We start from the raw sequence: 26,449 nt of genomic DNA on the forward strand, positions 1-26,449 counted from the left end.
AATGTAATTGTGTTTGTTTTTTTTTTAATTGGGCAATTTTATAAATATTGAAAAATAATATTTTTTGGGAGTCAGGCTCTGGTACCGTGACCTTTGAGCAAGAAACAGATGAACACTCCTGCACTCCCTGTGGATTGTTCCAGAAACAAGACCTGCCCCTGACATGGGTTTCATGGTGAGAATTTTGCAGGTGTTGGCATGATGGCTGACAGGGGCATGTGAGTGCACACACACACACACACACACACAGGCTGTCACAACCTCTCACACACACAAATACCTGCCCCTAGGATACACTTCAGTGGTGGTGACGGGGCAGAGGAAACAAAGGCCTCAGGCCGGCGCGTGTGTCTGCCCGTCCCGTGTGTACAGTGCATGCGTTATTGTAATGGCAGTGATCTCACATTTTTAAGAAGTCGTCCTGTTTAAGGCACAAGCCACAAAGGAGCTGTTGTTGAGCTGTGACGGCGCCGTGACTTTCCCGCAGGGTGTAACAGACAGGGCCTGTCAGCGGGTGGTGGGGAGCTGGCGCGTTCATGGGGTAGGGTTACGTTACGAGCTGTGTCGCTCCCAGACTCTGCGATGAGACTCCCCCATTGGACGCGTGCACCGGCAGCTGACATGCCAGCGAAAGCTTAAAAGGAGTCGGCCACTTAAGACTATCGTTAACATTTCATCAAGTTTCTTCACCCAGTGGGACAATTGACTGCTAAACCGTGACCACTGCTCTCGACATCTATCACTATTATCTGACAACTGTCACTTGTGTTTGGAAATAGACCAGCTGCATATGAAAAATGTGAATATGCATCACTGTGATGTGTAGTTGATTTCCTGCTATCTGGATTCTTCCTTTCACTTCTATCTTAGTATTTTGTGGCTGACATGGTTCATATGCTCTGCAAATAGAATGATATATGCTGAAACACTTAATAGTGGCAGAATTACTAGTTTTTTATTAGTTTATAAGAACTTCTGAACAACTTCTCTCAGCCCATTCCTTGCATCCTTCCATAATAGAGCAGTGGGTGGAAAACTAGCATTTTATTATAGTTTACATGTTAATGTTGAGTCTAATATTGAGTGGTATAGAATGTTTGCGTATATTATTTTTTATTATACCACAGTTTAAGTGTTAACATTACTTGCAATTATGACTGCTAATATGCAAAAAAAAAACTTTTATATTTATATTTAGGTTGTTGTCTACAATGAATAGATTTCCACATATTATCTAGCTGTTGGTGTTGTTGCTAAGCAACGCAATTCTGTCTGCAGTCAGATCTGTAGCAGATGCTTGTCATTTTATGGCATGACAACTAAAATGAGGTAAATAAGGGTGGAATGATATTTCACGGGGTCTAGAACACCTCTCAGCCAAGTAAGTAACTGGGGTGTGATCGTATTGTTGCCGCAAGTCACTGGTCTAATGAAGAAATATTGATATGGATTTGGCAAGCCCTGCCCATGTAGACCTCCACTGAGCACAGATCCGGAGGTTGGTAGCCCACAAGCATGAGTAACAGGTCCAGATATAGACTCTGGCTTATCTGTCTCCATAATTTTTACACGTTGACTGCGAGTCCTTTTATTTTTTTTGCGAGTCATGTGGTCCTTTGTAAAAAATAGCGCTCGAGGAACGTCGCCATCCTCCCTGCTGATGGGGTTTTAATTACAGCGCGAGTGGGCACCCCGGCGATGGGCGCTCGCGCCAGAGACGTATCAGCGCTGTCTGTCCCGAGGCAGTGGCGTGTTGAGGGGACCAGTGACAGTTTCACTGAAACAAGGAGACAAAGGCTGAAATATGACCGGGCACCTAGGCAATTACACGATGCGCGGATAAGCAAATAATGACGAGATGCGGCGATAAAGCCCAACTAATTATGAGACGTGAAAAGCGGTTAATTACAAGTCTGAAACGAGCACTGCAACAAGGGCTATGAATCCCGGTGATGGAAAAGCTAGGGGGTCAGTGTCTTCCCTGACGACTTAGCACGTGTTAACACAGTCGTCACATCTGCAGATGTGGAAGTGAACACGCTGTAAACACGTCGTCTCGTTACTTAATCATCTCCATCAGCTTAATGAACTCATGATGTCATCTCTTCTTCTCTTTCCCTCCAGAGTGCCTAGACGTCCCGAGTTGAAGACCGCTCCCATCCCCCCCCCATCACCCGCATGAGGGGCCTTGGCACTCCAGCCAGGTCTAAGGTCAGAATGAACGCGATGGCTACCGGAGGCGTGCCCTGTCTACCAGCCCTGCTTCTCTTGCTGCTGCTCCACGGCTCCCAGGCCTTATGTAAGCCCCGCCCACATTTCACCTCCTTTTCCTCTGCTGGGCTCAGTTTTCGTGGATCTAGGTAGAGTCCGGTTGGAGATTTTAGGTTCTACTATGCGTTTATCCCGCCCGGGTCGTCCAGACTATCTCACCATCTTTCTGCCGTGCACTCGCTATTTTAATTTTTGAAGCTCCCAGTTAGGATTTGTTCTGCACCATTTCTCCCCTAAGATGGGTTTAGAGACGCATTAGGAAAACAAAACAAAGACTGAGTGAGATAAAGAGGACGGCGCCAGTGATGGAGGCAATGTGAGAGCGAGGCTCCCCTGCAGTTCGGAGGTTTTATTATATGCAGGGCTGTAGGGGGAGGGATGAGCTGGGATTTAAAAAAAAAAAACATTGCCTCTCTGTGTTGTTCAATGGGCAGGTGAATGAACCATGGTGGAAGCTTCCCTCTTTCTATCTTCTGCTTTTTTCATCAGACATATTTATTTTCTAAGCCAGTCAGTTGCCAAACTCTTCCATCAGCAGCCCGTGTGCTTTCTTGCCTCTACATGTAAATAATGCACTGCAGTCGCTTAGCAGTCTGAGCACACACACACACACACACACACACACACAAACACAGCACGTCCCTGAACCCCAATGCTCTAATCACACTACCCATAAGCCCTGAGCCACCCGGGCCTCCACACCTCCCCCCTGCTTCTACTCGTCCTCCCGTTCTGTCTCTCACTCTCTGTCTGGACTCTGAAGCATAATTGCTGCTTCTGACTGGACCTGGCTACAGGACCCACGGTTCGGAATTGACATTTCTCCTCTGGTTTTATTGGGGTCGCTGCTGTAGGTGCTCTTTTGCTTCTGTTTCTGGACTGTAGTTATTGGCTCTGCTCCTATTCCACACACACACAAACAACTGCTGAGCTTCATTACCTCCTCCTCCTCCTCCTTCATGTATCTTATTTAGACACGCAGTGTGTGGATGTTGCTAGTTGCTCGGTGACACTGCCAAAAGCATGATGTCATCCCCTCACCTTTCTTTCTTCTTCTCATAAATCACATCCTAAAGAAGACATTTTAATCAAAGTGGGAGGAGGGCGGGCACCACCCAGTGATAATAAAGCCTTTGGGCTGAGTGAGACCGAGTGGAAAGGAAGGAGCCCAGCATCCTTTCATTTAGCTGATTAGCTGCGGACCTTGCCTCTGGTGCTGGTGGTGCTGGGTAGAGGGTGGGTGAAGGAAGTAGTAAAAGTAGGACAGGTTGTTGAAAGCTCTTGGGCCGGTTCTGAAGTTCCCACGTGTCCATGTTGTACAGAGAGCTCTAAAAACAGCCACGAAGGCCAGCATGGGTGTGGTCCAGTGACATTGCACCCCTGTCTGTCCCTGAAAACCCACTAGACACCCCACTGGGGTGAGGAATTCAACCAGTGCCGTGCTGGGTGCTGAGACGGCATGTTTATGACTCACAAAATCCATCATTATTTTCTGATTTTCACTCTGTTTATTTTATTTTTGGAATAAAATTAATCGGTGGTTCTTTTAATTGTATTCATTTTAACATTCCAGGGCCTTGAGGAAGGGCAGGCGTCTCTTACTATCTGTTAAATCAGCCTTCTTCATTTCATTCCTTCATGTTATTTTTTTAGATGCTTGTAATACAACACCACTAATGGGTGCATTGATGAACAGTTATATTCACATTTACAGCATTTATCAGACGCCCTTATCCAGAGTTACAGGGACAGTCCCCCCCCCTGGAGACACTCGGTTAAATGTCTTTCTCAGGGACATAATGGTTGTCAGTGGGGTTTGAACCTGTCACTGCGGCAGTGGTGGCCTAGCGGTTAAGGAAGCGGCCCCGTAGTCAGAAGGTTGCTGGTTCGAATCCCGATCCACTGAGGTGCCACTGAGCAAAGCACCGTCCCCACACACTGCTCCACGGGCGCCTGTCATGGCTCCCCACTGCTCACTAAGGCTTATGGTTAGAAGCAGAGGACACATTTCATTGTGTGCACATGTGCTGTGCACTCTCTCTCTCTCACTTTTACTTTGTGGTCTTATGGTTCATAGGCAAATGTGTTAGCCACTAGACTACTAACGCCCTACTGACACCATATTATTTGCACTGAATTGCTATCTTTGTTTTTTTTCGAAAGTGATCTTTGTGTTGCTTTTATATAATAAATATATATTATTTTATTGTCTGTAGTATTTATTTGCAGCATTTTAGCATCAGGCTTGCATTTTTATTTTTGCTGAGGCTGAGATGTGATTTTGTCCAGTGTGATCGTACCCATTCCTTTTGCTGTAGTTCAGTCAGCAGCCAGCAGATGGCGCATGTCAGTGTGTTATTGTTCCTGGTCCCCAGGCCCTGCACCTCAGCCCGCATTTATCTGATAGAGCGAAATTCAGTTGACAACAGACAGGCAGTTTGTCCAGCACTGACCCAGGAGCCACTTCAGCAATTTAAGCGCTTCTTACACCACAAACAACCCACCATCCATCCATTTATCCACCGTCTCCGGGCACTTTCCTTTCTACTTTATCTAAAGCCAGAAATAAATGTATAGGGCATGGTTTCGATGTCGCTTTTTGAACATCAGAACTAGAACTACTGGTTAATGAGAGAGATGCAATTCAGGATTATAGTTCTGAATTTCATAAACATTTGCTCTGGTTAGAAAAAACTGTTTTAAAGCTTGATTTCAAAGCATTTTATATTTCCTTTGTAATTAGATTTCCTTGTCATTATGATTGTTTTTGTTTCATCATCTATGTTAGTGTCATTGATGTTAGACTTGTGTGGAATATTGTCTTAATTTTAGAGAAATTGGAAATCCAGCATATGCTATATGTATTTCACCTGTAGAGCATGCAGTATATATCCAGTGGATTCAGAAGTGCCTGAAATTGTTTCTTCTGCATAATTTGAGGATTTTCATATACTACTACTAATACAAACGCTAATTTTTTTTTTCAAAGAGAAGTGATTGTCATTGTGAAGCACAGCACACAGTGCACACAACAAAAATGTGTCTTCTGCTTTTAACACATCACCCTTAACGAGCAACCGTCCGATTACGAGACAGTTTCCTTACCCGTTTACCCACTAGGCCAACCACTTCCACCCAATTATTATTGTTGTCATAATAATATATTTGGGATATAGCGAACAAATACAAATATTAGGCTTATTTGAACATTTAATAAGATGTGTAACAATATATGTAATATGCTGTGTACTGATTTACAAAAATTGGCAGGAAGTGGCAGTTGCATGTAAAGCAAGTGTCAATTGCTCATGGAGACGCAGGGCTCAGCCATTTTGAAACTTCAGTTCTAGCATCCATCCAGACTCACTGTATTCATTCTCAGTCAGTGGAGGTTTGCTCTATTATATTTTGCAGGCTGTGCTTGAAACGGTGGTTTCAATGGGATTCATTTGGTACTATTAGGGCTGCACCATTTGAAGGTGTGGTAGGCCTGACAGGCTTTTGGAATAGAGATATGGGTCAGGAATGCTGAGGGAACCCCAGGAGCTTCCTCAGGGAGCATGCAGCTGAATGTGTCTTTTGGATGTCATGAAGGTTCAGTCATCTGTACGTGGCAGATGCCTGATAGGTCGTCTGGGGAGAAGGTAGTTGGGGGGAGGACATCATTATCTTTGTGAAGACAGAACATTCACCATTTGGTCTCCAGGGGCTGTGTGAAAGCCTGGAGAAGACACAACTTACTGAAGTTGTTTGTTGGAAATATCCAGACAGCTCAATATTGGTTAAATTATCATATCCATGGTGACCATACCAAAAGCATGGATTAAAGTTTTCCGAGTACACAAGGAAAGCCCCTAGTACCATAAAACATTCTGTGTTTTTAGCCACATAACTGAGCATTTGGGCACAAAATATCTAATTATATTTCAGTCAGGTTTTTTTATGCTTTAATCAGTGCAATTGTCACTCATAGGAACTGAATCCATTCAACACCAGTAGTTGGCTATTGATCTATTACTGGTAACAGAGTATTAGCAGGTGTAATGGAACTGTGTTTGCATGTTTGGGGCCATTAGCTTGGAACCAATACAGGCTAGCGTCTAGCTTCTTCTTTACCCTGAGGACCTGCTATGTCCTTTTCTAACATATTCAGATTTTTCTGTCAATTGAGACCTTATTTGATTCTTGCCCTGCAGCTTTCATTTGAGTCAATTATGTAAAGCTAGAGGCATGAATAATTAAAACAGACATTCAGAGAAGGAAAGATGGTGGATCTAGTTTACATAAGAAGAATGTCCAGAAGAATGTGTAGGAATCTGGTCTAGATGGATGGCTTTGACCTCACAGCTTGGTGCCAGATTGCTAAAACAAGAGGACCAATCACTGATCCCTGTGGACCCCTGGGGATTGAGTGTAGACCACGAAGCCATGGGCAGACTGGCACATATAAGACTCTTGCTTGATTTGACATCAAATTAGTTTGAGCGATGGTTGAATGAGGACAGTACCCAGCCAGAATGATTGAATAAATAACTGCCTTTAAATTATGCATTTTTGCTGGTTTATAATATAAGTTATGTGTGGGGTGGGTGGTTAAGGTACAAAATATCACCTATAATGTGACAAATTGTTGTCCTCTTGCTCATAGTCATCAGTTAAAGGTGGCTATTTTAGACCAGATGGATCATAAGTTGCTTCCACTCTATCTCTCTCGCTCTCTCTCTCTCTCTCTCTCTTTTTCTCTCTGCATCTCTCTCGCTCTTTTTACCAAGAAAAAAAGAAAAGAAAAAGCCAGTGAATGGGATGATGGGACACCATTTTGTGCCATTGCTTCCCTAATTTCCTCCGTAATGGGGTCTTCTTTGTGCCTTAAAGCCCCCCATCAATTATACTGTTAGTCATCTAACTGTCTGTCAATCCCACCTCCAAGTGTTAGCAGAGAAAGTTGAGAAAAAAATGCTGAACTCAGCTTCCGTTTTGTTGTGGCCTGAGTGCAACTCCTGAAAAATGACATTTACTCAGTTTGCTCCAAAAGGATGTTGACGTCTTTTGCATTTTAGCACTTTTACCAGACTGACAACAGAGCACCACTCATTGGTTTAATTTGCACGTCCGAGTGTTCCAAATAAAAAGTGATTAAATAAAACGGTATTACTGTCAAGTCCCCCGTTGCTGGGTTTGCCTGAACCAAATTTGGGTTGAAAGGCTTGTGCCATTATATAGAATGTGACTAACCACCAGCCGGAAAGTGGTTTGAAAGGTTAATTATGCCTCCGCGGTGCTGCAGTCCCTCAATGTGTGCAAGTCTAACACCAAATTCTGCTCCATCGACATCTTCCTGTCAAGCTAAAGCCGTGGAGCACACATCTTTGAATGGCGTGGCCCGGTTAGTATGTTGATGTTTGTTACCTCCCTGGATCCCATGGCTGTTGGTGTCTTTTTTTTTTTTCCTGCCTCTGCATCGGATCTGAACATCTCAGTTCTCTGCTGGGTGTAAACATTGCCCCAGGCTTGGAAGCATTCATCAGATTTTCAAGTGTTGGTTAACTTGGGGGTTTGCAACACTGCACCGCATCTTATTCCTCTCCCATGTGCTTGCTTTCATCTTCTTCTTTTTTCAACCCCTTTATTCCGGGGTTTTACTGCTGAGGTTGAGGTATCCGGTTGTAGCCTGGCCAGCGACGGCTTGTTCGTTTTCAGGGCAGGTTGGCAGCGCTATGATCCTGTGCTTGGAGTGACCAGGTCAAGCGAGCAGCAGGCCATCTAAAGCAATCTGGAGCAGATCGCTGCCCCCTTGACTCCTGTACACACCACCCTCCCCGTTCGATCTGCAGAGTAAAGGAAGAGGAAGAGGCTGCCAGGGAGTCATTTCATCTCATAAATGCAACCTGTAACTCGTCTATTATGCTGAATATTGGACATCCACACATTTCCTGGGCTGTCTGCACTGAACAATATCTGACATGTGGGCAAAATTGGTCTGAAAAGCTTGATTTGCACTTCCAAATCCAATCAAACGTTATGCATTAATTGTACATATTTGAACATATATACATACAATGTGAGCAAGTTGCTGTCACGGAGTTAGAGCCACGTTTAGTGCAATTGCAAAATGTTGAGTTTTTGAATCATTGTTCTGTGGTTTTGACATTTACAGCATTTATCAGACACCCTTATCCAGACTGACTTGCAATCAGTAGTTACAGGGACAGTCCCCCCTGGAGCAACTTCGGGTTAAGTGTCTTGCTCAGGGACACAATGGTAGTAAGTGTTATTTGAACCTGGGTCTTCTGGCTCATAGGCGTGTGTGTTACCCACTAGGGTACTACCACCCTAGACTGCTTGTAACACTCCGCTTTTCTGTCTGCTGAGAAGAATCCACCCTGAAAATCATTGTATACTTTCCAACAAAGTGAATCTAATTTTATCAAGATCCATGCAGCTATAGTCAGCCACGTTGCTTACGTAACAATAACACGTCTATTTGAAGAACTGGCTTCTTGCGCTCGACCGTTGGTTAGACGGCGGAACGATGTGGGCCGGGTGGTTTTGCTTGTTGTGTCGCCGTGGGTCCACCGTGATGCGGAACCCCCGCCACCTCTCCCAGACGGGGGGGCTCCACGTGCCTGCCGCTGCGGAGGATTCCGGGATCAAAGACGCAGGTGGTCACGTTTGATGGCCTGACTCATCGGCGCGCGGGTGGGAGCGCGTTCGCGAGCTCGGGGGGGGCGCGTAGTCGAAGTGGAACTTTTGTCGGCGCGGCTCCGCTGTCCTCGGGCTGCTTCCCTCTCTCCTCCCTAGTCCCTAATAAATGCAGGAACTCTCCTTCATGTGTGTTTATCGCTACCCAGAGAATTGGGCCTGCCCACGGACTGTTAATAATTAATCTGATGTGCTCGCTGGCCGTTTGATCATCCGCACGTATCCGTGCATCCTGAATTTAATAAGTTCCCCGAGAGAGCGGCTTCCCATGCCGCGCCTGGGCCTGACCTTCTGCCCATTAAAAAGACGAGCCGAGAAGCTGCGGCCCCAGCGCGTGCGGGTAAACCGGGCTTTATTGTTTTAAATTTGTCGGGCGCGAGCATCTAGTCAAGTGATGAATCGAATCGCTCTGCAAATGTAATTCTAATCGGCAAAAGAGCGAGTTCTGACGCCGAACGGGGATTTCGCTCACGCGTTTGTTTCCTCCGGGCGGCGGTTCAGTGGGCACCGAGACGGGCAGGGCGTCTGTCCTTCCCTCTCCCGCTGTCCCTCCACTCATCTGTGATTTGCTTGCGGCCGGCGCGCTGGCAGAGGGACGTGTGTGGGTTCTGGAATGCACTCAGGTGGCATAAGAACGGAGACAGAAGCTCGGATGCTTTATTATTCATTGCTCCATTAAATAATTCATGGCGGCGTCAGCGTGCGCCTTGTCTGCAGAGTAATTACCGCCATGTTGATATATGGGTGCCCCCCTCCCCCGGCGCACGTTAGTACGGGACGAGCCGGTCCATGGCTGGTGGATGTAGTGTAAAGTGCCATCACATCTCATTACACACTGGAGGAATCTGCAGCCACACTCGCTCGGTCTCCGCAGCCCACGCTGCTGGGTTCCAAGCACGTGGGCTGACATTTATTGTGCAGCCGAAGTCTGAGATGGAGAGAGACAGACAGCGAGGGAGAAGTTTGTGTGGATGTGTTTTTTTTTTGTGTGTGTGTGTGTATTTTGTATGTGAACACCGATTTAATTACCTTTATGTGTCTTTTTTTCTGTTATGAGCACCCTGCTCTTCCCATAATGACTTTTTCGTCCTCTTTTACAGCACCTCCGACCTTCAGTAAAGTTCCTGTGGACATGATTGGTGTATCCGGGGGAGTGGTCTCTTTTGTGTGTCAAGCTACGGGAGACCCCAAGCCAAAAGTATCCTGGAACAAGAAAGGAAAAAGGGTGAACTCACAGCGTATTGAGGTAAGGCCTTGAAGAGAACAACCCAGAATTACTCCAGAACATGCTCCCTTTATAACAATATTGTGCTCAATTTATGCCCAAAGCAATATTGGTGATATTAGAGCTCTGCTGGTCAACCAACATGCCCTCAGCTGGAGTTTTACTCACTTAACTTTGTTGCTCCAAGAGGCCACAGTCTGTTGGTCCTTGACTGTGTCCAACAGTAATGTGCAAGCGTCTTACATAAACTAGTGACAACACCACTGGATTACTAAGCAAAGATTTGGTCGAATCTGGTCATCGAATCAGCAGCTCATCATGTTGAAGATGGCTGTTGAGTTTCAGCTAATAACGGCTGCTGTGGAAATAGACTTCTGAAGTGGCCTGTCTGTTGTGTAGCCGTGAGCTGTAGCTGCGGTCGCACTGTGAAAGAACCCTTATTGCAGGGAGGGTGTCAAGTAGCTGCTGATTACGGTTGTACTGAATGAAAGCGAATGGTCGAAGGCCAGGGCCCGCTTGGGTGTCTCCGGCGCTCGGCACGCTCGGCGAGGCCTCTCGCGGAGCGATCACCGTGTTTAATGCGGGAACAAGCTGTTCCTTATTTATGATGTTTGTTTGCTGCTCCTCGCTGTCGGAGAACAGATGGCAGCTGTAAAGTCGTGATTGATGCTCACTGTGCCTTAATTAAAACTAGCTCGCGCTAACCGTGTTTTACAGCACGCTGCTCGGGACGGGGGGGGAAAGGCGAGCGCATCACGCCGGTCCGAGGACTCAAGCTGGGCGTTGAACCCTGGTTCAAATGATCATCTTTCCTGCATTTAAAAGAGCCATTTTGCAATTTCGTATCTCCTCCGGTCGTCGCTTTGATATCGACCCGCTCTCATAGGCCAGTTTGCGCGGGCGGCGCAGCTCCTCATTAGCATTTAGCCCGGAAATTCATGAAGAAACAGCCTGAGCCACCGGCTAACGCAGGCCAACGTTTTCTCTCTGTCAGCCGCCATTGATTCATGTGCGTATTGTATTTTAACGCCTTCCCCCCGTGGGCTAAAACGAACGTGTCTCCTAGGTTGCACTCGCATGGTATTACACTGATTGCTGTAAGCAGAATTATTTCACATTGCTGACAAAAACACTTGTGCACATGATTTCGCAGGATTGGCTTTTCGGTGCTGCTGCCAGCGAGGCTCGAGCCCACAGCATTTGAATTTATTTTTCATTGTTCATTATTTTTGTAGCCTCGGCGGAGCTCGCTGCTAAAATAAATCTCCTACTCAAAGCTTGACTCGTACTTTCCCTCACCCAGACCATCGAGTTCGATGAAGGGGCAGGAGCAGTGCTGAGGATCCAGCCGCTACGGGCGCCGCGCGACGAGAACATCTACGAGTGCGTGGCCGAGAACAGCGAGGGGGAGACCAGCGTCCACGCCAAGCTGACGATCAGCAGAGGTGAGCGGATGACGCGTCGTTTCCCGTCAAAACACACTTTTATTCCGCAGTGACCATGATCATCTGTGCCTTCAGGCCTGTAGGCCCACAGTTAGCATCACTTTACGAAGACGAGAGGCTGATTGCTAAATAAGAGCAAAAACCCCATCAGACTGCAGATGATTGTTGAGCTAGTTTGAACCAGCTGAAACTGTTGCCATTATTATTATTTTATTTTTTTTTTTGGCTTGCATAGGCATGATCTTTGGCAGAGCTGCCCTGTTTACACTTGAATGCTCAGCATGAGGGAGGCATTGTGGCCCGGTGGTTGCCTAACAATGACCGCAAAGTCTCTGTGCCCATCCCATAATGACTAGCCTCACACCGAATCACAAAAGCCAAGCACGTCACTATAGAGACACAGCAAGGTAGCTGGTCAGGCCGCAGGTCCCGTCCCAACCCCACCGCAGGGGTCTGTTGGCAAGGGTTGGAGAGATTTCACCTGCTCAGCCTCGCCGGATTTAGCGTGTGGGTGAACACGTCTATTTTCCCCCCTCTCTTTTCCTTTCCTCTACGGTTCCCTTGCTCCTCTGTGCCGAGCCCCTGCCATCTGCCTTGTTACTACCGAACGTCGGACCTGGCAGCTCCAGCGGCCCTGGCTGAGTGCAGGGATATTGTAGGCTGCCCAGTTTTACAAGAAAATCCAGGCTTTGGCAGGACCCAGGCGGCCGTGGAGGCTGGATGAAAGCTGTGGAGGGGAGGGGCCTGGCAGGGCCAGGTGTGGGATGCAGAGGGTTAGTGGGAAAGCTGGGCTGGAGAGAGACGTGCGCACACAGCCAATTCCAGACTGATTCTTGCTTTGCAGTCAACCACATAAACACTCCAATATCGTGGGAAAGGGTCATTTGTTGTCCCAGTTTACCCTTCAGCCTAGGGCTGCACGATTATGGCCAAAATGATAGATACAATTATTTTTATCAATATTGTAATCACCATTATTAATCATGATTATTCATTATTTTATGTAAACCACATTTTTATTGCACTTTCTATTGTAAACAAACAATAAGTGAACAAGGCTTTCAGATTTTTTTTTTGCAATAAAAAAAAAAACAGCCTGTCACACCTGAAGGTCACTATGAAAAGACTTTTTGTTTTATTTAATATGAAAGATGAATATCCATTTTCCTGTTCATTTTGGGAAAAAGTAAATATAGAGAGTGCAGGTCCATACACAGAGGCATTTTGTTCAGATTAGTCAAGAACTATGGATAATGAAGTAACTGTGAAATATATAGAGGTGTCAGAACCGAAGCTGTGCCTTTCCTATGAGGTGGGGGTGAGAAGACAGATGTTCTGGTCTGTAACATGAATAACGTTATTTGTTGAACACAAATTTTCTTAACAAATGAAAGATGATCAAATAAAATCTTACTCATGCAATGTTATGCATTGATTCTTTGGTTGCTCTTCATTATAGCCGAACGTAATGCAAAAGTCCAGCATTTCGTGACTGAATGATTTTGGAACCTCGTCCAAATATGACGCCAGTATTGATACACACTGAGAGGTTGAATGTGACATCTAGTGTATATATCCATGGTGTATATATTTATTAGGGTTGCCAACTTATTCAAAGTGAGGGACACTTTCTTGCAGTTGTGCGCACAACCGCCCCTGGTGGTTGGTTATTTAAATGAAAAAATAGCCAACGATCACCTTAATTAAATCGTGACCGTGAGTATATTTCCATGAATTGTGCAGCCCTACTTCAGCCCCAGAAAGCCACTGACTGTACAAATCAGCATACCTTTATGAAGTTTATTTTGATTGGTTGAAGGTAATAACTCTGGTGATCAGGTTACCACTAGCGGTATACCAGCTGCTGTGTGTCAATAATATGTATTATATAATAATATTCATATTAGGAATCAAATTTCTTCCTGTGCAAAAAAACCTTTGCTAGGTCACAGATGTGGCACTTGGTTATATGGTTCGAGAGTCATTGCTCTAGGATACTCACACACATGTGAGTGTAAACGGTCCTTGAGGGCGTCGGCCGTTAACCCCCTGACTTAGGTCGCGCTTGCTCTGAACTCCTGCAGCTTCCCCAAGGCTTATTGGGGTGTGTCATCCACAACGGCAGCGGGCTGGCTTTGCTGTAAATCTCCTTTTTTTATGTGCCTGCTGGCTGCACTCAGGACTGTGAGCGGAATGCCGAATGTGTGCCAGCTGCTTTGAAAACACGTCCCTGCGTTCTTCCTTAGTCCTGAGGAGGAGGAAGCAGAAAAATACATGAGAAAGTGACTCTCTGCAGTGTTTATGATTTGGTCTTTTTTTTTGTAAGTGCCTGCAAAGTCCCTTTCAGAGCTCTATTTCTCTGGCACTTTTACCCCAGTCCAGCCTTCTGAAGGTTTAACACCACAGGGATCATGTGACCTCTTTTACCCGGAGAGAGGGACACAATGCAAGATGGCATTGCACTTCCCATTTTCCATCCGTTCTATTCATTTCTCTCTGTATTTCTGCCCCCTTTTCTTCTCTGTTCCACTCTTTTTCTCAATCAAGGTCCATCCATCCATCTCCATTCTCAGTCTCTTTTTCTTCATCTCAACCACCGCCATGGATACATCCATCCATTTCTTTCTCTCTCTCTCTCTTTAGCAGGGATGGTGTGATTGGGGTTCGGTAGTGTGACCGTATATTTGCTAAACTCAGGGCACGGGGACCTCGTTAGCAAGGGAAGATGGCAGGCTGGAAGCTCGGCGCGGCTCATGTGCGTTTGATCAGCCTGGCTGGTAATTGGCTGCGCTCCTCCAGGACGAGTCGGCGTTCGCTCCGCTGCCCGGCGCACGTTTTTAATTGGACTTCTCTGACCCCTCAGCGCGCCAAGCAGCCCTTTCATTAGCCACTTTTATCACCACCTCCGAACGGCACCATTTTGTAAAAAAAAAAAAAAAAGCCATGACAGACTCTTGCTGTCCACTCATCAGAAACCAAAAGAAAATTTCTAGTTCTTGTATCAGAGAAAGTGGATACCCTGATGTTCCTAAAGCCGGAGAGGTCAGAGGCTGCAATAAACTTGAAAAAATACAATTACAATGTTTCTATTCAGTATCAAGGTAGATTTTTTTTAAATACACTGCCATTGTTGGTTCAGTTCAGGTATACAGTTGTACCAAATTTATTTTTCTATGTATAGTGAAACTATGTATAGTAAAAAATGGTTGACATAACCGTGGCATCATCATTTTTTAGAAATTATATTGTTATACTGAATTATTGCAATCCACATTACATTTAACCATTAATAATATATGGATTAAAGGAGGAAATGCTCTGAAAAATGTGAACACTGGCTAAACCTAAAAAAATTTAAGTAATCTGTCACACCTAATATTGTAGCATTGACGTAATGTAAATAAACCAATCAAACCTGCTCTAACCTGGTTTATTTCCATTACGTCAATGATAAGTTTTGTAAGTTTAGCCAGAGTTAACTTTTTACAGTGTGGGGTGGCCTGGCAAGGTGTCCAGACTCCAAGCTTTCCTCATCTGTGTGTCTTCCATGCATCGTTTTTCATCTGTCTGTCTCCCTTCCTGACCGGAAGAGTGAGTAAAGTGGATGCCCAGCCCCAGGGGTTTGTGGGTGTTCTTAGAGCCGTCCGTGAATGATTTGGGTTAACAGAGTGTGGCTGCTTAACATTCGGCCTGTGTGTTTCCCCTGCACGTATCATGCATTATCATGCATTAGAGATCCACAGGGTGGGTGAGGAACGAGGGAGTAGGACATGAGGAGGAGGAGGAGGAGTAGTGCAGGGCTAAAGCAGGAAGAAGAAGACTGAAGGTTATCTACAGCTGCCAGGAAATGCACTAAAGAGGTGGACGGCCTGTTAAGCTATGCACGTTCACACACACTTCTCACATGGCCTACTGCATCGGGGCATGCGTTGTCCTTTGAAGCACTGCATAGAAAAAAGATAAAATTACTCTAAAAGTGCTTTCACTTACGCATCATTCACCTCACCTATTACCAGCGTCTGTGGCCCAATACTGGAGTGCAGGAGCGAGAAAGACATGCGCGGCAACATAATAGACCTAAATGTTATTGACAAAAGGACATTTTGGCACTATTTTTACCTAAGGCTGAGAGAGCAGGTTGTGGAACTAACAATCCGATTGATGACAGTGTCGGGGTGATGCGTCGATGAAGGGAGGAAGGGGCTCCACCAAGCCCTCTCTCTTCTTTTCTGTCTTAGGTCTGTCCCTCTGAGACTAATGACCACCACCCCGCCACCTTTGTCTTCCGTTCCCATCGATCCTGTGCCCTCCTGGCTTCCAAATAATCTTCTGTCTGTGGTTAATCTGGGACTCAGTGCCAGCCTGTAATTAGTAGTTGCCGGCATTGCCCGGACTCCTGGGACACGGGAGAGATCCCTGCCAAGGAGACTGTTACTGTAAACACGTGTATACATGAGGTTCATGGTCTCAACTCCGGACCGCAACATGTGATTCCTGTGTAGCCCTGGGCGAGGGGTCAGGGTTCACCACACCCTAAAAGACTGAATTAATCACAGCGCTAATTGGCTGTCATGAACAGCTGTCTGTAGAAGAGACATCGACGGATCAGTTAAACAACCCGAGAATTGTGTCTTTCTATCTCTACCCCGCACGCTTCCTGACTGAGCCAAAACAAAGAAGGAGAGATAGAAGACATGCAATGAGCTCAGTCATCCCTCCTAATGTCTTTTACCATTAGCTGTCCCTGGAGTCAGAGCCACTGAAGACGACATTAGCGAAAAAAAATAAAATGAAATAATGAAAAAAAAAATTCAGAGTGAGAACGCACGGTGTGAAGTGAGGGTTCTCTAAGGAGTTTAGCACATCAGGCTGAATTGGATGGACTCTGGTATGAGCAGGTTGTAACAAAGGCCCAGCTGTATTTGCCCACCGTGTTATCTGCATCTCGCACAAACAAGCCAATTCCCGGCCCGCCAGCCTCAGTAGCACCCTGCTGCATAATGCATTTCTTTTGTTTTGATCAAAGAGACAAAAAAAAAAAAAAAAAACATATGATTCGTGCAATCCATTATCCAGTGGCTTTTTTTTTTTTTTTTTTTTTTTTTAGTAATGATGGCGATATCGTATTCATGGATTTCATGTCTCTATGTAACCCGTTTTTGTCAAAAGAACCGTGGCATTAGCAGTAGCTTAGCGTGCCTTATCTCTGCCCGCTGGTGTTTACATCTGCAGCTAATGACTGCGCTCGACGCGCTTTCTGTTTGCTCGGGCAGATAATTGGCAGATAGGGGAGATGCAGGTTCACGTGCAGGTCCCCCCTGCCGCCACTGCCACTGGGTGAGCGTATGCAAGGTTGCTTCCCGCTCCTTCCGTCTTTCATCGCTTGCTTCTGCCAGAGCACCATGAGTTAATCTCATGGACATGGACAGTCGATGCAGCCGCGTCATTTTATCGAGTGATGACGGTAAACGGGACGCACGGTTGGCTCCATGTCTGCAGGTTCTCTCTCTGTGTCCCCTGTTTATACTCTCTTTATACTTCATCGTGCCAGTCCCTCTGGAGAAAAAAGAGAGAGAGAGAGAGAGAGAGAGAGAGAAAGTACGGTGCCTGAAGGAAAATCACTGAGAATCCCAATGCTTTGATCCAGAGAACCTGGAGTGCAATAATCAAGCATGATCGCATATGGGTGTTACATTGGAAGGATAAATGGCTGAAAGTAGGGCTCTCTGGGCAAGCTTTGGCCTTCCTAACTTTCACCATTGATTTGTGTAATGCTTGTTGAAGCAGGGTGACCCTATGCCCCGTCCTCTGGGCTACTGGAGAAAGGGTTTGAAATGGAGATGGGAGCATTAGGTCAGACTTAGAGGATCTGATTGTTTTATTGCTGGCTGGAAATTTAGGATAAATGGATAAGCTGTCCTCTGGACTTGCTGTCATTCACTAAATCGAAAGATCAGTGTGTTGGAGGTGACCCTGCCTCTGGTAAGTGGCCAGTAGTTGGATGGCCTCAGTTATTTGGAAGAATAAGAAAAGTCAACTGGTGTGGTTCTAGCCTTAACCCGCATTCATTACCTCGCCATTCAATTTAAGGTGTTTGGTGTAAACTTTCACATTGATACAATGTGGAATGTCTTCAGGGGAAATAGGTAAAGGGTGAGTTCAGTTGTCATGGAAACCAGGCTGAGTGACAGTCCTGTGTGGAACCCAGGACATGAATAAAGAAGAGCTGGGGGAGGTGGCCCCACACAATGCCCTTATGCATAAACATTAAGATTTTCTCAGGTGAGCAGACATTTACCTGAGAACACAGAGTTCAAGTACACTGCCTGGAGCTGAATTTGGTTGGCTGCCTGTCCCAATGGGAAGAATAACCAGACAGAATTGGCCCTCCCTTGTCTCTGGATCCATACTTAAACCAGATCCTCGGTGTAGCCATGTTTTGGTAGTGTAATGTTTAACATGTTAATATTTAATGAGCATTTTGCTCTGCGGTTCTTAAAGGGCATGTTGGCCTTTCTGCCACCGCAGTGGCCTTCATTTTCCACTGTCCTCTTCATTACAGATCTCTGTCTCTGTGTACAAGGAGTCTTAAGTACCTGGAGGTAGTGAGTGAAAGATATTCATTAACCATTACTCCAGCAGCCTAGACGTTTCCAGATGCTCAGTGGTTGACAATTCCCAGTTATTTTAGTGTATTTGTGTCATTCACTAGCAGTTTCATGCAAGATATACATACACAGCCTGCAACGACAATTGACAGAAGTGTGCAATTAGCCTTTTGTGGTGTTTCCCATTTGGTCACCACAAGACTCTTTTCTTGGTGCTTTCCTCCATAAATGCACACACTCCATGATAATAGTGCTAATTTGCCCAATCTAAAAGCATTAAGGTTGAAATGGCTGTAACCTCCTCCCGTTGCGGCTGTGTTGGACCTTTTGTTCTGTTTTGCTGAAGGTTATGCTGCACTAGGGCATGCATTTTTCATTTGCTTTGGTTGGAAGTGCTGTGCAGGAAGCGTGGTGTTCTGAACTTTAGTCATGGTGCTGTTGTCTCAGAACAGTGAGTTCTCTGAAATCGGAGCCTCCATAGAAGGTTTCAAACATCTTTTTTTTCATGATCATAACAGGTTTTTTTTTTTTTTTGTGGGTTTGGTATATTCACAATAAAATTCCTGTAAATAGAACCATTCAAGTTTCGAAGTACAGTTTGAGATGGACAATATACACAGACCAAGTGTGATAAGGAGAGGAGTTTTGTCGGAGTTGTTATTCCCGAGTATTGTGCACTTAGCTGAAGAGGCGTCTCCTTTTAAGCATCGCTGCCAGGCAGGTGATGCGTACGAGTTGTCTGGGAGAGTCATGTCTGGGAGAGCCATTTGTGACTGCATGGGAGAAGACAGGGTATGACATGGTAGTGCAGTGCATTCTCCAGCCCAGTCTTGTTTCGTGTGCAAAACACACCATCAAGGTTCCTCCGTCCCATTCTTCCTTAAAACAGTGCCTCTGCAGCTCTTGTTCCAGCCTCCTGAGCTGGAGCTCCGGCTCGGTATTTCAGTCCCTGTCCTGATGTGTGGCTGGAGAGAGAGAGAGAGCGATATTCCACATGGCTCCCACGGGAATTGTGTTTCTGTATGGCAGCAGCACACCTGGCTCACCCGCTTCCTCTGCAGCCACGCCCTCTACCCACTTCCAGTACCCAGCAGGGATTGACAGACACTTGTGACTGGAGAGAGGTTTCAACATCTGGCCCCCGTCATCGTAGAGATGCTTAAACTTGGTGAACATGCCCACACGCTGCCTGATAATAGCACGGCACTTGTCATCAGGAGCTGTGGGTTGGCATGGAGGAGGTGGATGGTGGGATGGGAGCTTCGCCAGAGCCTGATAGGGGCCGCTGTCCTGCAGGGCGCTATAGCCAAATGTCTCCCCTCCTGCTGCACCCTGACGTCCCTGATTAGTATTCCAGAGTCTGGCTCCTTCAGCTCACATCCATCATTTTTCAGATTGAGGAGGACACAGACAAATTTGTGTGTGTTGGGCAGGAGCTTGGAAAAGGAGGGGGAAGGAAGATTCAGACAGGCTTTGCAACAGCAACTCACCAAAAAACGCTAGAGCTGCTGTACGTGTGCTTCTTTTGCAGCCTTTTCACTTTTGCTCATTCTGAGAAAAGCATGGCCCTGAATTCCAAAGCAGATGCAATAAAGTGTTGCTCCTGGCTGAAACATAGATGTTTTTTCTGTCTTTCTTTTTTTCATAATTCTCCCCTCTGCTGGACAGCGTGCTGCAATCTTAGCTGCCCTAGACTTTTTTTTTTTCTCTTCTTCATCTTATTTTTGAATGTCTTCTGAAAATTTGGTTGGAAATGACGCCCCTGGTGGAGTAAGGAGCGTGAAGCATACCAATGGGACCAGGAATGATGAAGGAGCAGGAAGGTGGAGATTAGCCGGGTGGAGGGAAGGCTGCATAATGACCATTATCTGTCCCTCTGCCGGCCTGCGGACCTGCTCCTCTCCCGTCCACGATTACCATCCCAGGCCGCAGTGCGACGGAGTGTGATGACATCATGCCAGCTAAAAGTGACAGGGCATGTGCCATGACCACAACCCTTCTGTCTCTCTCTATCTCTCTCTCTTTCACACACACACACACACACACACACACACCTAAACATAGCGAATCAGACGGTTGATTATGTTAATTGAGCGCCTTTCACACTGGAATCAGAGGAAATGAAACTGACCGTCTCTGGAGCCCAAACAGCTGGGCCCGCAGATTAGCTAAATGTCTATTTATTTAGTAGCCTGTCTCTCTCTCTCTCTCTCTCTCTCGCACTCGCTCTCATTCTTCACCTCCCCCCTGCCACGAGCGGCCCCGGACCTCCTCACTCGATCGCCTCCCGCCTCTCTGACCCCCACTGAGTTCTCTGTAATATTAACGTGCAGCGTCTTTCCAAAGCCCCATCTCTGGCTGCGGCGAGGGGTAATCAGTTAACCTGATTATGCTGCTGATTAAATTAAATCATTTCAGTAAGTGAAAATAATAATGCGAGTAATAAGTATAGAGGATACGCCCGGCTTTTGCGGCTGCACAGCAGGGAGGAGATTTATTTATTGCAAGCATCGTTCGTTTAATTCCCAGTCCACCATGTCTGTCAGGAGAGAGTTCCATCTCCACTGTCGGTCGCTCCCTCTGAGGGCTTGTCGTTTTTTTGGGGGCCAGAGACCACCCTCATTTGCACGTCTGGGTTAGTCTGCTGGGTGTGTGAAGACACAAACGGGCACATGAGTGAATAATTACTAGCATTGTGTCTCTCCACGCCAATCAGGACTGGCAGACATGGGAGATAAGATACCAGAAAGGGAGATATCATGGAGCAATCTGGTAAATTGTCTCATGGCTGCCGGGGAGGGGGTAAGTGCAGATTTGGTTGGCGCGAGGTCCGAAGCCAACTGGACAGATTAAGGGCTTTGCACCTGTCACTTGCGTAATGGAATTAAACAACAGACCCCTATTAAAGACAATTAGGGATAATGAGCATGGTCATTCTCGTTGAGAAAGAAGCGGGGATAAAAGCAGCGCTTTGCGAGTGTGTGAATGCCGGGCCAGCTGTTTGGCGGCAGTGACCAGTGAACATGTTTCCCTACCCTGATTGTCATAACAGCTCCATTATCATTGCTGCATAACAGCCACTCACAACAGCCAGGGTCACCCAGCGGGACACCATGTTCCTTGAACGCTTCACAGGCTCCCTCATCAGTAATGGTGGTCCACCGTAGGACATGAGCAGAGTGGTTATTTCTAAAAGCCTTAGAGACAATAGGGTGTACCTGAAATCCCCACTGATTTAATAGGGAAGAGTATGCTTGACCAATGACGACATGGTGGCACATAGAAAATAACACATTTTTTGTCTAATGGAGACCCATTTGAACCCCTCCTAATTAAATCTGTGGCAATAGACTGTCGGCAGTACATTATCCGCTCTGAAAAACACTCACAGAGAAGGGGCAGAGACTGAAATTACAGTTTATGCTTCATAGTTTGGCACACAGATGTCTGGGCCTGGCCAGTGTGGCTCAGTGGTGGACCCATAGCTGGTTCAATGTAGGTGAAGGGCCATTGCGATTTGGACCAAGGCGTATTTGTCGTTGCATGGAGCTCTCGCAAGCTGAAAAACATAAATGTGATTGCTGGCAGTGTGCGGAGCGAACCCTGGGGCTTGTGTATGTATTGGCTTGTCCTATTGGCTACCCGCCCGTCACTCCCTCCCTCCCGTGGAAGCGTTTAGTGACCCGAAGCCAATGCTCTTCCCATTCTCTCCCCCCACATTAGAAGGCTGTTTTGGCACTATTTAGACACATTTGAGTGTACTTAGGAATAAAAGTAAGTAGGCATGACATCGGTGGAGAGGGGGGTGGACACATCTCTGCCATTTTACCTCCACCCAAACCCATTTTCCACACCACTAGATTTCAACCCACCTCAGGCTCCCACACACTCTTCATACAATCATATTGCTTGCTTGGCTTAATTAAATTCAAAAATCGAATTATCCAGTGTATTTAAAGTCTCACATTGTCCCAGCCTCCTTATTTGGCACTGTGCACACACAATCTTGACCAAAGCCTGTGTAAAAGACATCCAGAGCAACAAAAGGAGCTTCTCCAGATGTGTGCAGAACAAGGTCTGTCTTTTGTAGTACCAGAAACAATCTACATTTACAGCATTTGTCAGCTCTAAAAGAGAGAATGTGAGGGAGAGAGAAGGAAAGGCCATGTTCCAAATTTGGGCCTTGGAGGATCCAGGCCCTGAGGGGCCGGCATGCTATAAAGAGACGATTTATCAGCATTCTTTAATAATCAATGGCGAGGCTTCAGCACAAGTGCTCGTTGCTCTCTGAAGCTCACTGTGAAATATTTATCCCCTTCACTGGCATAGAGTTCCTCCTTGTCAGTGTCCTCTTTTCACCCAAGCTTCCTTCACTTTCTACCTCCGAACGAATGGCGGCTCAGATGTCGATGCCAAACTCAGCAAGTGTGAATACGGCCTATTGTAACGTGCACCAGATTGCGTAAGGTGAAAAGCTGTGCCCTTGACACACCACTGTCTGTGCCAGCCATCCCCCATGAAGGTGGCCACTGGCTCTTGTCCACTGACCTAGTTGGCAAAGTGTTGGTGCTCATCTGGGTTGGATGTTTCTGTGTTCTTTGAAAGTAACTTGGCTTTTATTCTGTGTTCATGTGTGTTTACTGGAGTGTACTGTCTTCCTAAAGTGGCGGGTATCACAGGTACAGGCTTTTTTGGAATTTCATAGATGTGATGTTCTTCAGATTGAAGTTCTGTGGATGCACAATGAAACGTCTCTACCTTAAAGAAAGAAAGTCCAGTTGTCATGACTCAACTTTCAGACACTTTGAATTTTGTTGTGCATTTAATTCTGGGAAGATGCTGCCCTCCTAATTTCCTTCCACTTTTCTTCCACTATTATCCAAACTCTTGCACACTCCAGCCTGTTTTGACTGAGCATTCAGTACAGTGGCATATCGGGACGAAATTTATGTGCCTTGACTCCCTATCAGGATGATCCATCTGTCCTGTCTGTGATCCGAAGGTAGTGTGTGCCCGTTTGGTGCGGAAGCTCCCTTTTGGGGTGGCCTGCAGTGCAGCCGTGACAGCGGGAGAGAGAGATGATGTATCAAGCAGAAGTTCAAGCTTAGAGCTCCTTGAGATAACCCGTCAACTCGCCTGTCTTTTGTTCAGAAAATATTTGATAAGATATACAGCACAGGCCAGGACCTAACACATTATTTAGTCAGAATACTGAAATTATTGGTTTTGAACACGAAATCTAAAGTCTGTCGCTGCATGCTGGGAGGTGCTGGGAGTAATTTGGTAGGAAGGTAGGAACTTTATTAATCCCTCAGGAAGATTCCTCTGGAAAATTCAGTTTCTGCTACGTCGTAAAATATAAGGAGATATATACAGCGATGTAAGAAGTACAGGTACAAAGAACATGTAAGTAGAGATTAAAAATGTATTTTAAATAATGTATTTAATAAAAGTATAAAAAAATGCTGTGAAGGATGCAGTGAATCTGTGCTGCTATGATGAAGGCAATGGCTGGTCATTTTTATGACATCCATTTCATATCCCCACCCAGTGGGTTTTTCCATTTTGAAGTATTGCTAATGGTTGCATTTAATAAATATTTACAAGAGCAGTGCACATGGGATATGCTCAAAAATGTCACTTTCATTATATTTTATGGATATATTATGGTATATGGCATATTCAGTATATATTATCTGTGCCAAAGAAGAACTAACTGCCCATTATAAATATTTCTAGAAATCTGAAGATTGATGAATCCGATAAACACTAGCTGACACTAGTTACTCATTCTTTCTCTCATTTTCTTTCACAGAGGACTTACTCCCATCAGGCTTCCCCAACATTGACATGGGTCCCCAGCTAAAGGTGGTGGAGCGCACACGCACAGCCACCATGCTATGTGCAGCTAGTGGTACCCCAGACCCAGAGATCACGTGGTTCAAAGACTTCCTGCCAGTTGACCCAAGCACAAGTAATGGGCGAATCAAGCAGCTGAGATCAGGTAAGAAATTTCCTTTCGTCGTCTTCCTGTCAACTTTTCAGTCTCTTTTCCTCAATGATGCCCTTTTCTTGGAAATGAGGATAGTCATTAAAAAACATCCTGTTCTGACCTTTCTATTATTTATTGAAGCATAACTGTTGAGTGTTTTATTTAGCTGGTGAAACTCATGAATCATCAGCGGGTTGTGGCCTTTTTCTCAATGCCTTAGCAACTGGATGTGTGACAGACTACTGAAAGAAAAGACCCCATAAAAATACTGCACTAATTCTATATCTAATTAAGTCTGGGCTTTATTGGAGTTCCCCAGGCTGTTAGCAGGGGTGATTCGGGTCAATAGATTGTCACCACCAGAGAAGTTCAATGTATTTGGTTTGAGGCTGTACAGATATAGGATGTTGGGAGTAAATAATAAACACCAGTGACCCTTCCCCCAGATGCAGGCGCCTTGTTAGACAAGATTTTTTGAATGGAAAAATGTACAGATTGCTCAGGAAAAAGCCATATTAAATACAGAGAAGCACCCCAGTGCAGTTGCAGATGATGCATAGCTCACCGAGTGACCCAGTTCTTCAGGTTAGGGAATGAAGGAGGACCCCACGGGCCTAGCGCTGAATGAGGTGGTGCTCTGGGAGAGACCTGCAGTGTGCAAATGATTTTGTCTTTTTTATATGAGGACAGAAGGCAACCCTCGGGGGGCGGGGGGAGTTGCGCTCTCTGCACATGGTAACTCTGTACTGTCTATTGCATGTAAAAAAATGAATGGGGTAATTTTTTTTTGTAAAGGTGTTGGTGGAGTTGGCCTCCAGCTGTTGTCTTGTCTGTCTGGTACACTGTGTCCTGTCTCCACCGTGTGTTTTTCTTTTCTTCAAGCATTTCTGCATTTGGCTCTGTCCAAATGACGGTCATGCAGCTCTGCTGTCTGTCTGTTGAAGTGCCAATGTGCTGCATTGTCTGCACTTCACTTCAACCACATTTCATCAAATGTTAATTAGTCTCAGAATGAGCATTGTTTTTTAATCACGCTACATACCTTACCATGCACGGTGAAAAATACTCCAATACACAGAGACACACTCAGAGTACAAAACGCCTTACTGAATCTTTACTCATGGCATTTTGGCAAATAGATTACGCAATGACCCCATAACACACTGGAGAGACCTCAAGATTGATTGACCCTCACCTTCTTTTTCTCCACCATGAGCAATTTGGCAAAACAAAAGAGCAAACCTAATGTTTTTATTGATGGTCCGCTCCCACCTTTGACGCCTTATGATGATAAGCAGTTCTTTATAGCAAAACAATATATGAGTTTGTGTAGTGCCATTGGTGTTTATTACGAAATGTCTGGTCTGAAATTGAAATCAGGGCTACTTTTCTCTTCTTTTTTACTCTCCAGGCTAGTGTTTTTACCCAGGTGACGTGAGATCAGTGCTAAATGATCTGTTCTGTTTTTTTTTTTTCCATTTATTTTGCTTTTCGGTTGTAATTTTCAGAAGCCTTTGGTAAGTGCCACCATGAGCTCACAAGCTGCCCATTGTCCCCGAAGCAGATGGCATTTTAACTTCTTTTAAAATGCATGCTCTTCTCCTCCTCTTCCTACCCCCATGTTTTTCTCTCCTTCCCTACTTGTCTAATGTTGACTCCTTCACTAACACGAACCCGTGATGTCTTTTTTGTTCTCTCTCTCTCTCTCCAATCAAAGAGCCAGAATTTCAATGTTCCAGTCAAATGTCTTCACTTATCTGTTTGTCACACTGTTTTTGTGTCTCGTCTTGCTTGTCCCAAACACCTCCGAGCTCCTCATGGTACGAAAATAAGCCCCACAGAATCAAAAGAATAAGAAGAAAGGGCGAGAAATGGGATTGAGGCCGGTAATGCAGCATGCATTTAGGATAGTCGCAACAGAAGCGGGCACTGTGTTCTCCTGCCCTGACACATACAGGCGTGTCTATTCCCTTAACTTAACTTGAGTCTGTGCCACTGAGCGCTCAAGCTTACAGTTTCGTCCCTGGTGATCCTGAGGACTTTCTCAAAAGTATATCCAGACGTCTTCCAGAGATATTTAGAAAAAGCAGCAGTATTTAAAAAAAGCCTCAAATATTAATTCTCAAAGAATTAACTTGCCCCTGACGTGCACCAAAATACCATTTTTATACTGTTGCTATGTCGTTATCCCTAGGCAGGGGTGATC

At 45.6% G+C, this 26,449-nt stretch overlaps 1 protein-coding gene across 23 annotated transcripts in view; it reads left to right on the top strand.

Annotated features, from left to right (window-relative positions):
* The window catches only part of ptprsa (protein tyrosine phosphatase receptor type Sa), a 159,377-nt gene that overhangs the window by 67,734 nt on the left and 65,194 nt on the right, over window positions 1-26,449 (top strand). For 17 of the 23 annotated variants that reach the window (XM_029000494.1, XM_029000507.1, XM_029000497.1 and 14 more), the window contains 5 exons: window positions 2,125-2,299; window positions 10,074-10,219; window positions 11,502-11,643; window positions 24,067-24,255; window positions 25,752-25,760. In XM_029000494.1, the coding sequence (XP_028856327.1) occupies window positions 2,179-2,299; window positions 10,074-10,219; window positions 11,502-11,643; window positions 24,067-24,255; window positions 25,752-25,760 (607 nt within the window). In that variant the 5' untranslated portion in view covers window positions 2,125-2,178. The remainder of the gene's footprint in view (window positions 1-2,124; window positions 2,300-10,073; window positions 10,220-11,501; window positions 11,644-24,066; window positions 24,256-25,751; window positions 25,761-26,449) is intronic. The other 6 variants (XM_029000503.1, XM_029000515.1, XM_029000505.1 and 3 more) reach the window with 1 other exon arrangement.

Source organism: Denticeps clupeoides, chromosome 13, assembly GCF_900700375.1.
Source record: "Denticeps clupeoides chromosome 13, fDenClu1.1, whole genome shotgun sequence".
Lineage (NCBI taxonomy): Eukaryota > Metazoa > Chordata > Actinopteri > Clupeiformes > Denticipitidae > Denticeps > Denticeps clupeoides.